This window comes from Geotrypetes seraphini, chromosome 6 (assembly GCF_902459505.1).
Source record: "Geotrypetes seraphini chromosome 6, aGeoSer1.1, whole genome shotgun sequence".
Taxonomy (NCBI): Eukaryota; Metazoa; Chordata; class Amphibia; order Gymnophiona; family Dermophiidae; genus Geotrypetes; species Geotrypetes seraphini.
In genome coordinates this window covers 61,924,450-61,938,811 of record NC_047089.1, presented here as the reverse complement: position 1 = coordinate 61,938,811, position 14,362 = coordinate 61,924,450, and the positions used below count along the sequence as shown (strand labels likewise).

Genomic DNA, 14,362 nt, shown 5'->3' with positions numbered 1-14,362 from the left:
TGGAAACGTCAATCGCTCCTCCTAAACTTACTTGCTCCACTTCATCACTGACGCTGAAACCGTGGATTGAAGACAAAGTTTTATTTTATTTTTCTTTCCAGCTTATGATTTATCTTTAATCTTATCTATTGTTTTGCCTTTTGTCTTTGTTTTGTTCTATTTCTATCATTTAAATTTCTCCAGAATTCTACTGTTCAACGGCTCCCCCTTCTGCTTCTATTCCTTTCTCTCCTCTCTTCTACCTTCCAAAGTATTTAGATCAATACTGTCTTGTTAAAATGTTTATTTTATTTTTATTTTTCCTCTAACTCTACTTTTCACTTCTCTATTACCCTCCAGGTACTTTAGTTAGATTGTGAGCCTTCGGGACAGTAAGGGAATTTTTCAAGTACCTTTCTTATTTCTAATCTTAATGTATATTTTCTGTAAACCGCTTAGAACCTAACGGATGTAGCGTTATATAAGAAATAAATTACATTACATTACATTACATTACAAATACAAAAATTTATATTAATTCTTAATGGCAGGCTCGAAATTACTGGTGTGTTTGTAATTTGTAAAAGAAGAGCACTTAGCTTTTGCTTTTTATAATGCTCACTTAGTTCTGATTCACGGACGAGCCATACGCTGTGAATCAGAATAAAAAGCAAATTAAGGCCGATGTGTGGATATTTGAAGAGGCACAGCCCCTGAGGAAACTGTAAAGTGAAACAATTGGGCAGCCATCGGGCAAAAGCTAAGGGCTCTTCTTTTACAAATTACAAACACACCAATAATTTCGAGCCTGCCGTTAAGAATTAATATCAATTTTTGTATTTACCTTAAAAAAAGACTGATGATGAACACGTCACCCCTGTAAGGGCCTGAAAAAATATTGAAATAGTGCCTTGGGTGTTTGAGGTCTTCCAGTGAAACTTATTAGATTCTTCTTTATAAGTTTGTTCTTTGTGAGTTTGTTCTTTGTTTTTTTTTAACAAACTGAAGATTTTCCTTTTTTCGGATTGGATTATCCATGTTCTAATGTTGCCATTAACAAGCAGCCTTTTAAAAAAAATTACTATGGAGGCACTTACAGACACCTATTTTGTAGGCAGTAGGGGCTCCTGCGTTATCCGTACAGTAATGTAGATGCAACATGACCCCTCAAAAAATACAAAACATTATCTACAATGTGGTTAGCACGTTCTCTTCTTTTCCCCAAGATATTTTATTTATTTTATTAGAGAATATAATTAGAAAAACAATAGATGCTCAACAATAATAATAATAATAACAGCTTATATACCACAATACCGTGAAGTTCTATGCGGTTTACAGAAGATTAAGCAAAGGTACAAATTGACTGACTTCAAGAGGGGAAGAAGAAAGAGAAGTAATTAGACAGGAAATTCATTGTTGAGGAGAAAAGTGATCAAAAGGACAGTAGGTCGCTATTGAAAGGAAAGAGATAAGTGGATCAGTTGTCAAGATGTTTTAGGAACAGGTGTGTTTTTATACGTTTCCTAAATACCTCATAAGTAGAGGGCGAAAGTAATTGTTCTAGGTCTTTACCCCATGATGCTGCTTGGTGTGAGAGAAGGAATTCATGGTGTTTTTTCAGTTTGCAACCTCTCACTGGGGGGGAAACGAAGTTGGAATGTGAACTAAGTATATAAAGAGCATAAGAAAGCAAATTGTTACATTAAATACTACAAAATACAAAATTTGGAAGCACAATGCATTAAAAAAAAGGGGAGGGGGAAGAAACTAACTATACCACGATACCATTTTCTCAAAAGGATTGCGACTAAGAAGGATCACAAAAAGAAAATAAAAGGGACCAATATTTGTGAAATGTTGTAATTGTTCCCAATTTTTCTGCTCCACCAAATAGAGATATTAAGAAGATGTGAAGTTTTCCAATTCAAATTATTTCATGACACTAGCATGTCCCGTGTTTTGTTCCGTTAGGCCCAGGTTAGCGCCTATCACAGCTTAGTAAAAGGGCCCCTGAGTTATGAGCACCACTTTTTACTCACTTTTCAGATTTTGCATTATTTAAGCAGTGGGCAGAGCATGCAGATTTATCTGTAGTCATTGCAGATAGCCTGAAAACCTCATTGACTAGGTGTGTTCCAAGCTCTAACCAGAAGTATCTAATTTTTTCATACTCTTAACATTTTTCTTATATTTATTCATTCTTGGTTTTTAATGTGTATGTGGTTTTTTGTAGCAGTTTAATATCTTTCATCAATTGATAGCTTACTGAACTGCATGAACCTCCTCTTTTACCTAACGCATAGCGCGGGTTTTAGCGCATGAACGTCAGAGCAGTTGCCGGCGCTAAAACCTATGCTACGTGTTAGTAAAAGAGGGGGAAGTTATGCACTGAATGCACATTAAGCTGTGAACTTCATGGAGGTATTGGCGGCATACAAATAAAGATTGTATTGTATACCAAATTATTTATTTACTTATTTAAAACTTTATAGTCCACATATCCTATGCAGATAACATCATAACACACATAATAAAGTCACAACAATAAACATAAAAACATACAATCAGACAGATCAATACAACATAACAAAAAAGCATTAAAAATATCATTCACTAAAACTAATAGCAACATTAAAATAGGAGTTCAACTCACTAAACTGCACGAGGAGCCTTGAGTATCAGATCTTCAACAGACACCAAACAAATGAATACCTAAATGCACTGACTCATGTTGCAAAAATTTGTGCAAACAATACAGTTTTTAGCCTATTCCTGAACTGTAACACCCTGGAAGCCTGCCTTAATTCCAAAGGTAACGTGTTCCAACAGATTAGCCCCTGTACTGATAACAAAGTTTGACGATGCCCAGATAAACTCACTGCACTCAAAGGAGGCACATCCAAACACAATTTATCCATAGCCATTAGGTTCTGTGTTGGCTGATAAAAATGTAACAATAATTGCAAAGTCATAGGACAGTCATCATTCAGCAGTCTAAAAATTACACAGAGAACCTTAAATTCAATGTGCACACTAATAGGTAGCCAATGTAATTCTCCCAGGATTGGGGTAATATGCTCAGATCTTAAAACGTACGCAATAATGCATGCAGCAGCATTCTGAGCAAGTACTTTCAAAAGAGTAGTTTTGTGAGTTCCTCTTGCTTATGCTTCAGAAATACCTGCTGCAGCTGATGGAAAGGATTCACAGGAGACTCTCGACGCAGCCATTTCCACAGTGATCCCACAGGTAATCAGAAATAAATCCTACTGCTTTGGATCTTATCAGGTTCCATAGATAAGCGACCTGCCCTATTTCAACCCAGGATTAAATATTTGTTACCAGAAAGCAGTCATGCCCACTTTGTTTAGCTATTCACTTATTTATGTAAAAAATAATCTGTATGAAATTTAAAATGAACATTTTTTCAGTTTGCATTTTCTCTACAGTACAGTATTTTGAAAATAAAAATAATATAAAAAGCATAGCTGTTAATTTTTTCAAGAAAACTCCAATTCCCCCCACTGACTGGCCAGGTCCCCTCATGAACAGTAAGTAGAGAAGGGAGGCGCAGTTAGTGGTTAAAATAGCTCAGTGTTTCTCAGCTCAGTCATGTTTTCAAGATATGTACAATGTATATTCATGAGAAATATTTGCATACCATGCATATTCATAATTTGCTCTGAGGTGAAATACATATCTTGCTACAGCTGGTATTAGACATGGATGTCTAAATTATGGATGCCTAACTTTAGGTGTCTTTTATAGAATTTGCCCCTAACTATCTGTGCAGCTGGGGCTATTCTTTATCTTAAGCACTGGACCTTAGAACATCTGTTGAACTTCAGGGCTGTGCCAAGGTCTTTTGTTATTCTTAAGCATTGATAATTTATAAATAATTTAGGGCATTCTAAGGCAGAATAGTCTATCCGCACTGACATCCCCCAGGATCAGATCTGTTTGATATAATCTCCCATAGGCCTTTGCTGACATTGGTTAGGCCAATAGAAAATGCTGACAGTTATCAATGTAAGGCTGACACACTTTAGAAGAAAGATAATACACTGATTTATAGAAGTAATGAAAAGATTGGCTTAGCTTTGTTTAGTAGCATAAATGCAGATATATTCTCATACATACATAATCAGGGGAGCCACACAATCAGGAGTGTGTTTCCTGGTCCCTAAAGTGATGATCACTTTGTTCCTGGCACTCCTGTTGAATCCAAAGCAAACCTTGGTTTTATCTAAAGGTAACATAATAAATGATGGCAGATAAAGATCTGAACGGTCCATCCAGTCTGGCCACTAGTTATTCTCATTAAAAATACATGATTAAATTAACTTCTCTCTTCTTTGATATTTCTGGGCCATAGACTAAAGTCCACCTGGTCTTGTCCTAGGTTCTAACTGCTGAAGTTGCCATCTAAGCTCACTCCATCCTATCCAACCATCCTGTTGTTTGTAGAATATCTATCATAAAGTCTGGCCAGTAACGTCTTCATGTTCCAAGTTAGTGGAGTTTCCATTGATGCCCTCCCCAGCCTATCCTACACTGAATCACTATATATGGGACAGAAACCGTACAAGTCTGTCCAATACCGACCTTAGTTCTTTAATTTATAGTATTTGTTTTCTTAGAGATTCTCTGTGTTTATCCCACACTTTTTTGAATTCCATCACCGTTTTCCTCTCTACCACCTTCCTCGGGAGGACATTGTAGGCATCCACCACCCTCTTTGTGAAAAAGAACTTCCTTACATTACTCCTAAGTCTTCCTCCCTGCAACTTCAAGTTATGCCCTCTAGTTTTACCATTTTCCCTTCTCTGGAAAAGATTTGGTTTTATATTAATACCTTTCAAGTATTTAAATGTCTGTATCATATCTCCACAGTCCCTCTCCTTTAGAATATACATGTTTAGGTCTTCCAGTCTCTTGTACTTCTTTTGGCTCAAACCCCATACCATTTTCATTGCCTTTCTCTGGACCGCTTCAAGTCTTCTCACCAGTAAAATCTCAATGGCACCAAGTATATACATGGCTCCTGAAAACGTCGTTACTAAATAAAAACACAAGCCCACAGCTCCACCAAATTCTAGACCAAGGGACCTGGATATCATGAAGTAAGATCCCCTAGCTGGAACAACACCATATTTTCCTATCTGTCCCGGTGGGTTCAAACTCTACCTAGTGTACCTGGGGCAATGAGGGGATTAAGTGACTTGCCCGGGGTCACAAGGAGTAGCAAGGGATTTGAACCCCCAACCTCAGGGTGCTAAGGCTGTAGCGCCAACCACTTGCCACACATTCCCCTGTGGTAGTAGTTTTATTCTGGATAACATAATTGTTTCTGTTTTGTTTGCCACCTAGAACCTTAATCAGTATAAAAAAGAACTTATTAAATAAATTAAACTAAAAATTTACTTTTATCATATCCTTATGACTTGACTTAAATCATAAACCACTACAGAGCTTAAGTCTGCCTGAAGAGTAAAATTGCTGATTAACTATTTCTTCTACACATTTTACACTTTTATCTCTTCCTCTCCAGAGGGCTGCTTCAGTTACCACGTGGGTTTTTTTATTGGCTGAGTGCTGGTTCTGAGACTTCACCTTCTTTTCTGGCACCTGGGTTGCTTCTCTTCATTGAGTGCCTGTCAAAATAATAATAATAACTTTAATCTTTTATACCACCATAACCAAAAGTTCTAGGCGGTTTACACTAAAAAGAGCTGGACAATCAGCGAAATACAATAATACAATAAAAAATACAAATATTTGTAAAATAGAATTTCAATAATAAAATTCATGATCATGAGGGGCATAGAGAGGGTGGATAGGGACAGATTCTTCGGACTGAAGGGGACAACAGGTACGAGGGGGCATTCGGAGAAACTGAAGGGAGATAGGTTCAAAACAAATGCAAGGAAGTTTTTTTTTCACCCAAAGGGTCGTGGACACTTGGAATGCGCTACTGGAGGAAGTGATCAGGCAGAGTACAGTACAGGGATTCAAACAGGGATTGGACGGATTCCTGAGGGATAAAGGGATCGTGGGATACTGAGAGAGGTGCTGGGATGTAATACAAGTATAGAAAACTAATCAGGTAATAAGTATGGAAACCCAACCAAGTCGTGAATGTGCAAGACCGGAGGATTAGGACTTCGATGGGAAGATAGGACTTCAATGGGAAACCAAGGTGGCAAGGGGGCCCCTTCTGGTTATTCAGACAGGTCGTGACCTGTTTGGGCCGCCGCGAGAGCGGACTGCTGGGCAGGATGGACCTATGGTCTGACCCGGCGGAGGCACTGCTTATGTTCTTAAAATTCTCATTAAGTAATAAACTTAATGAATAAAGTGGTCTTAATTAATTTCCGAAAACAGCAATAGGATAACATAGCTTGCTCAAGCCTATCCCCTCTGCCAGAAAGAGGTGGTTCTCCATCTGGTCCATGGGGACAGACTGTCAGGTCTATTTGTTTCAGGATATAAGGTTTGCACAGAATGAAGGCAGTGCAATCAGCACACTCTCTCATTGTGGATAGCCTGAAAACCCAAGTGGATAGGTGGCTTCTGAGGACTGGGTTGAAAATCACTGCTATAGGCATGCCAGAGGGCTGGCCCTGGTTGATTATGTGTGATACCCTCCGGAAACTTCCTTAATGTCACCTAAATAACAGGCTGCCCTTGATGCATGCTATATTTATGAAGGGAAAACAGAATCTGTGCCTAATCTAAATAAAAGTCCTGACCTCAGCTTTGTTCTGCCTTTATATGCTTTCTTTTAAACTAAAGAATGAAATGTAAAATAAGTTAATTGTTCAATTGATTTCAACAGGAAAATGACAAGGGAGCTCCTGGAACCAAAAGGTAGGTTTATTTTCAGTATAAAATATAAAGTATTCAGTGGGATATATCCATTTCACTGCAGAATAAGTTTCTAAGAAGCACATTTGAATATATGTCCAGAATAAACATTTCAACTTTTTGCCTGCTTTTGATCTGGCACAGTTGGATGTATAATTAGAAGAGAAACTGTAAAATCCAACAAATGAACTGCCCGACGGAACTTCAAAAGACACAGACAAAAGAGGCAGAAAAGTCAAGAGTTCTGAGAGTGGTTAACCAATGGTTGGTGAACCTGGATGAACCAACACAAAACGTGAATTATTAATATTAAATTTTGTTAATAAGGAAAGGGGTATCCTCAGCGTGAGAGGCCAGCTAAGGGAGAAAATCTCCGGCGCTTACACAACATGGCAAAGGTGAACAAACCTATGCCTGCACACCATCATGGGATACCTCACGTGTGCTAAACAAAATAGTGAAAAAGCCACAGTGAGAACTAATATTCAAACAGGTGAAATCAACCATCAGAAACCACTCTGAGAACCCCCCAGCCAACTCCCCAAAAACCCTACACTTAGCTGAACAAATATGTCTGTAGATGTAGCTGAACAGGGAGGTGACACAATCATCCAGACACCCCTGGAAACGGGTTCAACCAAGCCCGGTTTCGGAAATTCAAAATTCCTTCATCAGGAACCCATGGTTGCTTGATAGGTAGCAGAGAAGCAATAGTCCGAGCCGGCTGGGAGGAGGAAGGAACAAAATAAATAAGTGTTAAGTATTCTGTATACTCTCCTCTGATTTGTCTTGCATCCTTCATTCAGTTTTTGTGCCTTTTCTGCACTAAGTGATGCAAAAGTATGTATGTACCCAACAATAGCACTTGTGGCATGAAAACATTGATAAATACAGATGTTTTTATACCCTCATAAAACCCCAAATTAGCTAGATAAGCACCTAAATTTACAATTAACAAATTCTTGAGGATAGAAGCCCTGCATATAGCCTATAGGGGCCGTTCTATAATGTGGCACCTAAGTGAGGAATGTGTGGCACGGTGGTTGGATCTACAGCCTCAGCACCCTGGGGTTGTGGGTTCAAACCCTGCGCTGCTCCTTGTGACCCTGGGCAAGTCACTCAGTCCTCCATAGCCCCAGGTACGTTAGATAGATTGTGAGCCCACCGGGACAGATAGGGAAAATGCTTGAGTACCTGATTGTAAAACCGCTTAGATAACCTTGATAGGCGGTATATAAAAAACACCTAATAAAAAAAATAAATAAATAAAAATGAAAGCATGACCGTGCCAATTCTATCACGGTGTTAAGGGCGCCTAACCAGTTAATAGAATAGTATCGCAAAGCTGATTTGGCCTGCTGTAACTTAGGCGCACCAGCTTTTGCCAGGTGAATGTCAAACATCGCAGGAAGCACCAAAGTAACCCGTTCAACTCTGTAACCTCTTATGTAATCCGCCGTGAACCGCAAGGTAATGGCGGAATAAAAGTTATTAATATAATGTAATAAGCTGGTGCGCCTAAATATGCCTTGCAATCCATTCATCTGATACTCTTCTGGAACATCCATGACATGCCTATGCTGCGCCCAGTGGTAAAGCCCATTTGCTGTTACGTGCCATGGGACTAGCATTCCAATTTTATAGAACAGCACCTAGCACAGATGTGCTTTATTGCCAATTAACAATGTTTATGTGTGTAAGTGCACCTATTCTATAATTTATTGTGTGCAATTGGCACCTAAATTTAGGTGTGCTTTATGGAATTGTTCTTCACATGTTCAGCAGTTGCTGGCGCTAGCCCCAGAGCACCCCAGATGCCACCCTCTTTTTGAGAATATACGAGAGTTCTTTAAAAAGTTTCCGCATTTTCAGGGAAAATGGTTGGGGCGGGAGAAGTGGTAATTGGGCGTGTCATAGAATTTCATGTGTTTAGTCAGTCAGGCAAGCCAGCTCATCTTGCAGGTAGTGATGTCATTTGATTTTAAAATGTTCAATAAATAGCGTTTACAAAAATAAATAGCGTTTACTTTTTGAAGCTCCCTCGTAATTCTGCGTGTGAGTTAAATTTCTGGCTAGAATTATCCATATGGCAGCCCTGTCTAAAAAAAAAAAAAAGTGCTTATGCATTCAGTGCCAGCACTGAACACAAAAGTGCTTTCGAATATTGCCCTCTAGTTATACAGTGGTACCTTGGATTACGAGCATAATCCGTTCCAGGAGCATGCTCGTAATCCAAAATGCTCGTTTATCAAAGCGAGTTTCCCCATAGGAAATAATGGAAACTCACTTTGATACGTTCCCCCCCACCCCCCCTCCCGAGGCCATGGCACAGCTCCCCCCCCCCCCGCTCGCAAAGTCCCCCCCCCGCGTGATCCAGCACCCCCCGTGAGAACAGGCACCCCCCACCCGACCAACTTTAACTCACCCCCCCCCCACGTCTGGCACCGGCACGAGAACCACTCTCCCCCGCTCGCAAAGGCCCCCCCCCCCGCTCGAATTGGCACCCCCCCCCCCCCGCGAGAACAGGAACCCCCCCGCCCGACCAACTTTAACTCACCCCCCCCCTTTGGCACCGGCACGCAGCTCACAAGTGCCGGTGCCGCTTGAAGATCTTCTTCTTCCCAGTCTCTGCCGGCTTTGAGCATGCATCTGCGCATGCTCAAGCCCTTCTAATTCTCCCTCTCGCCGAGAATCTCAGCACTTGTGGGCTGCGTGCCGGTGCCAAAGGGGGGGTAAATTAAAGTTGGTCGGGCGGGGGGTTCCTGTTCTCGCGGGGAGGTGCCGATTCGAGTGGGAGGGGGCCCTTTGCGAGCAGGGGGGGAGCGATGCCAGTTATCGGGGGGTGCTCGCAAATCGAATCAACACTCGGTTTGCGAGATACGTTTTGCGAGAATGTTTTGCTCATCTTGCAAAACACTCGTAAACCGGGTTACTCGCAAACCGAGGTTTGACTGTATAAATATTCCTTTTAAGGTGTGTGTTTTGTACTTGGGTTTTTCCTGATGTCGTATTTGATGAGCGCTTATTCTACAAACACAGCAGGAAAAAGAGAAAGAAAATTCAGTGAAGGTTCTTTTTGTATACCTGGACCATCTTTACATATTATATAAGCTTTTTTCAAGCCCCATATGAGTGTTTTTGTTTGTCACTGTGGCTGCAGTGTAACTTGGGCAGTTCCTGTCAATTTCAATATCTGACTTGTTTCAAGAAAAGACAGGAATATCAATCCTGGATTCTCTCTTTGTCATAGGAAACAAAAAACAAAGCACAGCAATTCTGCATCTGCTGAAAAATGTATATCACATTTATATTCTCGAAATCTAGAGTTCAGAGATGAGGGTAAGTTTGGTTCTTTATCCTTTCTAATTTAAACAAAAATGTTACTTAAAAAACACCCAAATAAATTGCTGTGCAGCACATATAATTATACTAAACAGCACACTCTCTTGCCAGATTGAATAGAGAATATAAACAGGATAATGTTGCTTATAAATATATAATCCTCCTCTCACTTGAAATTTTATAATTATTTATAAATAGTGCATGGACCTCAGTGGTTAACATCAATGGATTCAATTTTGTCCGACTGACTTTATGTACACCAATTTCTTCATAAGTCCATCATTCAATATCAACTTTTTGGGGTTCCACAAATGGTTTTCTTAAAGAGATTTTGAAGTTGTATATATGAAGAATTTATAGATGAGTATAAAAATGTTTTTTCATACACACGATTGAGTTGTGATGTAAACCGCTTTGATCCTTTTTGGCTGTATAGGTAGTATATCAAGATTTTAATAAACACACACACACACATATATATATATATATATATTCAAGCAAACTCCATTTATCTTTGTCTCCTTCCACTTAACCAGCTTTTAATCCAGTTTGTCACTTTAGGGCCCATACTGCATGTATTCACTTTATTTATCAATCGCCTATGCAGCACCGTTCAAAAGCTTTGCTAAAGTCTAAGTGCACTACATCTAGCACTTTTCCCTTGTCCAACTGTTTGGTCACCCAGTCAAAGAAATCAATCAGATTCATCTGACAAGACTTGCCTCTCATAAAACTATGCTACCTTGGGTCCTGCAGTCCATTTGATTCTAGAAATCTCACTATCCTCCGCTTAAGAAGCATTTCCATTAGTTTACTCACTACCGAGGTCAGACTAACTGGCCTGTAACTCCTCTTTACTTCCGCTGTTTTCGTTTCATATCATTGAAATGAAAAGTGTCAAGAAAAGTGTGGAATAACTTTGTAAGTTTCATGGCTCCGATCCAAGATGGCGATTCGTACCGGTGTCTGGTGAGACGCTGAGGGCATATCCGCCTTTCAATACAGCAGCGACTAGATTTTCGTTGGTCGCGATGCTGAAGAGACGGGGGAAGAGCGCTGCTGCTGCCTCGCGGCGTCTTGAGCACCCCCCTCTTGCTTCGATTGAGCATTTTCTTCAGCGTATCCAGAGGGAGTCAGTGGTGTCGGGGAATCGCCCGCTGGACTCTGCGACGTGGAGTGACGCCGGACCGGAAGTCCTGGGGCTGGATACCACGCTGAGCCCCGACCAGAGGAATCCACCTCCCCCACCGCTGAGTGCGAGTTCCCCATGGGAAAGGAGTGGGCTAGAAGCTGCAGCACTCTCTGACCCTGAGGCTGTAACATCGGGGAGCCAGCAAGGTGAAGTCTCTATGGCTTTGTTAAGCCCAGAGATACCTCCAGCAGATAGGGCAGAAGGAGGAGAAAATCCAGACCAACAGACAGAAGGCAATCAAGGTGAGCCTTTTCAAACTTTACATGAGACTTTCTTTAAACATGAAAAACCAGCTGAAGTGACTCTTGATTCAATTTGGGATTTGGTTTCCAAACTGGGAAACTCACTAACTAAACAAATTAAGGAAGGTGAAAAGAATACAAAAATTCTAAAACAGACAATAGAGGAAAATAAACAGGAAATTTCTAATGTTAAAGAAAAAGTGGGAGAAATTGAAAACGAAGTGAAAACGATCAAACAAGTTCAATCCACAATAATAAAAGATAATCAAATTATTAGAAGAAAATTGGAAACTATGGAAAATAACTATCGGACTAGTAACCTACGACTGTTGAATTTTCCTAAAATCCTATCTATAAACCCGAGAGAGATGATAAAAAGATATTTTATGGAGATACTTAATATTCCTGAGGAATCATTGCCTCCTCTCACTCGAGTATATTATTTGCCTATTAAGGAAAGGGATCAACACTCGGAGGATAAGAAACAGGAAATACAAGACCTTCAACAAGATTTGACAGCAATCCTGGAAACATCAGATAAAGATTTGGTTAAACCAGCAACTCTTTTACTATCTGTGGCGTTGTTGCCGGACAAGGATTGGATTTTGAAGATGTTCTTTAGAAACAAGAATAAAGAATTTTTGGGTTTGAAAATTCAAATGTTTCCAGATGTTAGTAGAGAAACTCAGAATCGTAGGCGGCAGTTTCTTTTGATGAAAGCAGGAGTTACACAGCTGGGTGGTATTTTCTTTTTACAGCTTTTCTGACACTTAAACGTCTGGAAAAAGAAGGAACAACAACTACTACAGTAACAACAACGTAATAGTAAAACTAATTGGATTTGATATTAGAATAATTCCTCAAGCCAGGCACGCGATACTGTTTCTTTTGTATAGAATTATAAATTGATTTCCTAAAGTTCACTCATAAATAATCTTGGATCACATTATAGAGGACTTGAGATTGTCTGACTAGAACTTTTTCTTTCTACATCATGTAAATGATTTTCTTATAATTTTGTGTTCGATCTGACAGTCTTTCTGTACAAAATGTTTTGATTTTGTTAAGAATTTTAAAACGATAAATAAAGAATAATAAAGTTTCATGGCTCCACATCATTCTCTTCTTGGTTGGGCTGAGAACTTTTCAGTAGCCTCTTGTACAACTCGACCTACTCAAGCATGCGTTAACCATTGGAAGAAAGGCCTAACCTCCAAATGAAACTCACTTCTCAAATTTTCAAAAGTCATAAAGCCATTCCCCCCAAACGATTGACTGACATACCAAACCCCCTTACCTGCCATTCCAACCAATGAATGGCCCTATCCTAAACCTTAGTCTCTGGATTACACTATATGGAAACACAATCAAAAACAGATCATGAAAACCCAAATTAAGGGCAACAAATTTCTGCACCTGAGGCACTGCCTGCAAAACCAAAAACTGCAGCACAACCACCAAACATGTTCAGCTAGCAAACTACATAAAGGGAATGACTCCACAAACTCCCTCTCCAACAGCAACTACTTTGGCCCCTCCCCCTCAGGAAAACCAGAACACCACTGGCATCTACAATAAAGGCATAATGATACAATTAAATAAAATTTGGAAAATTTGCAATTTGCAGTGGCTTTCCAAAGAAAGCATAAAACTTTATTCTCCAGGATCTTGTAAAATGAGTCTGCGAACGGAATGGGCACTATACTCAAGATATAATTTACCTTCTGTGCCAGCACCATCTTGATTGCTTCCAATCTACCTCACCTTGTCAAATATAAAAGAGGAACACACAAAGCAACACGATGTTCCCACGAAGACGTAGATCAAAGAAAAAACAAGTGAGAAACTGAGTGGTGCTGGAACCAGCAAAACTGTTTGGTTGCTTTGCTCATCTTGAGGACATGGTGGTTTTTTTTCAAAACAAACTTAAGAAACCTGACCACATTGGTTTATTGAAAAATCTCCTGCGGAGTAGTCACAGACTCCTCAAGTTTTCTGTACCGAAACGCCTTCAGCATTGAATCTTTTTTTTTTTACATTTACAGAACTGAATCTCTGCTTTCAATAAAAGTTTGTGTTTGGAAACATCTCTAGTTTCCCACTTGTTTTTTCTTTGATCAAATATAAAGGGGACCACCGAAGGTAAAGCTCATCCACCAGCGCAAGCAGCGACTGTCTATTAAACTCAAGTGAACTTTCAACTGAGGGTCCAAATATTTTAACTTGGTAGCCCACTCCAAAGAATAACCCTTCCCACATTAGACCTTTGGACATGCATAGATAAACACATAACCACCGACCTCCTCCAATTTCCTTACTGAAATCCCTGAAAACTATCCAAGCACTGCAAACAAAGATGGCAAAGATTGCATACACAAATATAAGAACAAATCATCAGCATAAGCTGGCAACTTACATTTTTTTTTTTTTTTTTTTTTTTCATCTTTATTCCTTTTTATTTCTTTCAACAAGTGTACAATATTATTACAAGTAATTCACATCACTCACTTGACATTCTTAAGCAATATTATTACACATGTTTTAATTCCCTCCACCCACCTCCCATCCCCTCCCCTATCAACAAAATATTTTATCCAAACATATACATATTTAGACTCTCCCTCCCCCCCATTTTTACAAATTATCCCCTAAGGAAAAAGAATAACCCTTAATCATTACAATATTCAATTAATGGCCTCCACACCTCCTTAAACCTTTTAAAATATCCCCTCTGTAC

General features: G+C 39.6%; 1 protein-coding gene across 1 annotated transcript in view; it reads left to right on the top strand.

Annotated features, from left to right (window-relative positions):
- The window catches only part of SETDB2 (SET domain bifurcated histone lysine methyltransferase 2), a 273,867-nt gene that overhangs the window by 209,796 nt on the left and 49,709 nt on the right, over positions 1 to 14,362 (top strand). The window contains exons 27-29 of the mRNA XM_033949980.1: positions 3,158 to 3,231; positions 6,821 to 6,852; positions 10,100 to 10,188. Of these exons, the coding sequence (XP_033805871.1) occupies positions 3,158 to 3,231; positions 6,821 to 6,852; positions 10,100 to 10,188 (195 nt within the window). The remainder of the gene's footprint in view (positions 1 to 3,157; positions 3,232 to 6,820; positions 6,853 to 10,099; positions 10,189 to 14,362) is intronic.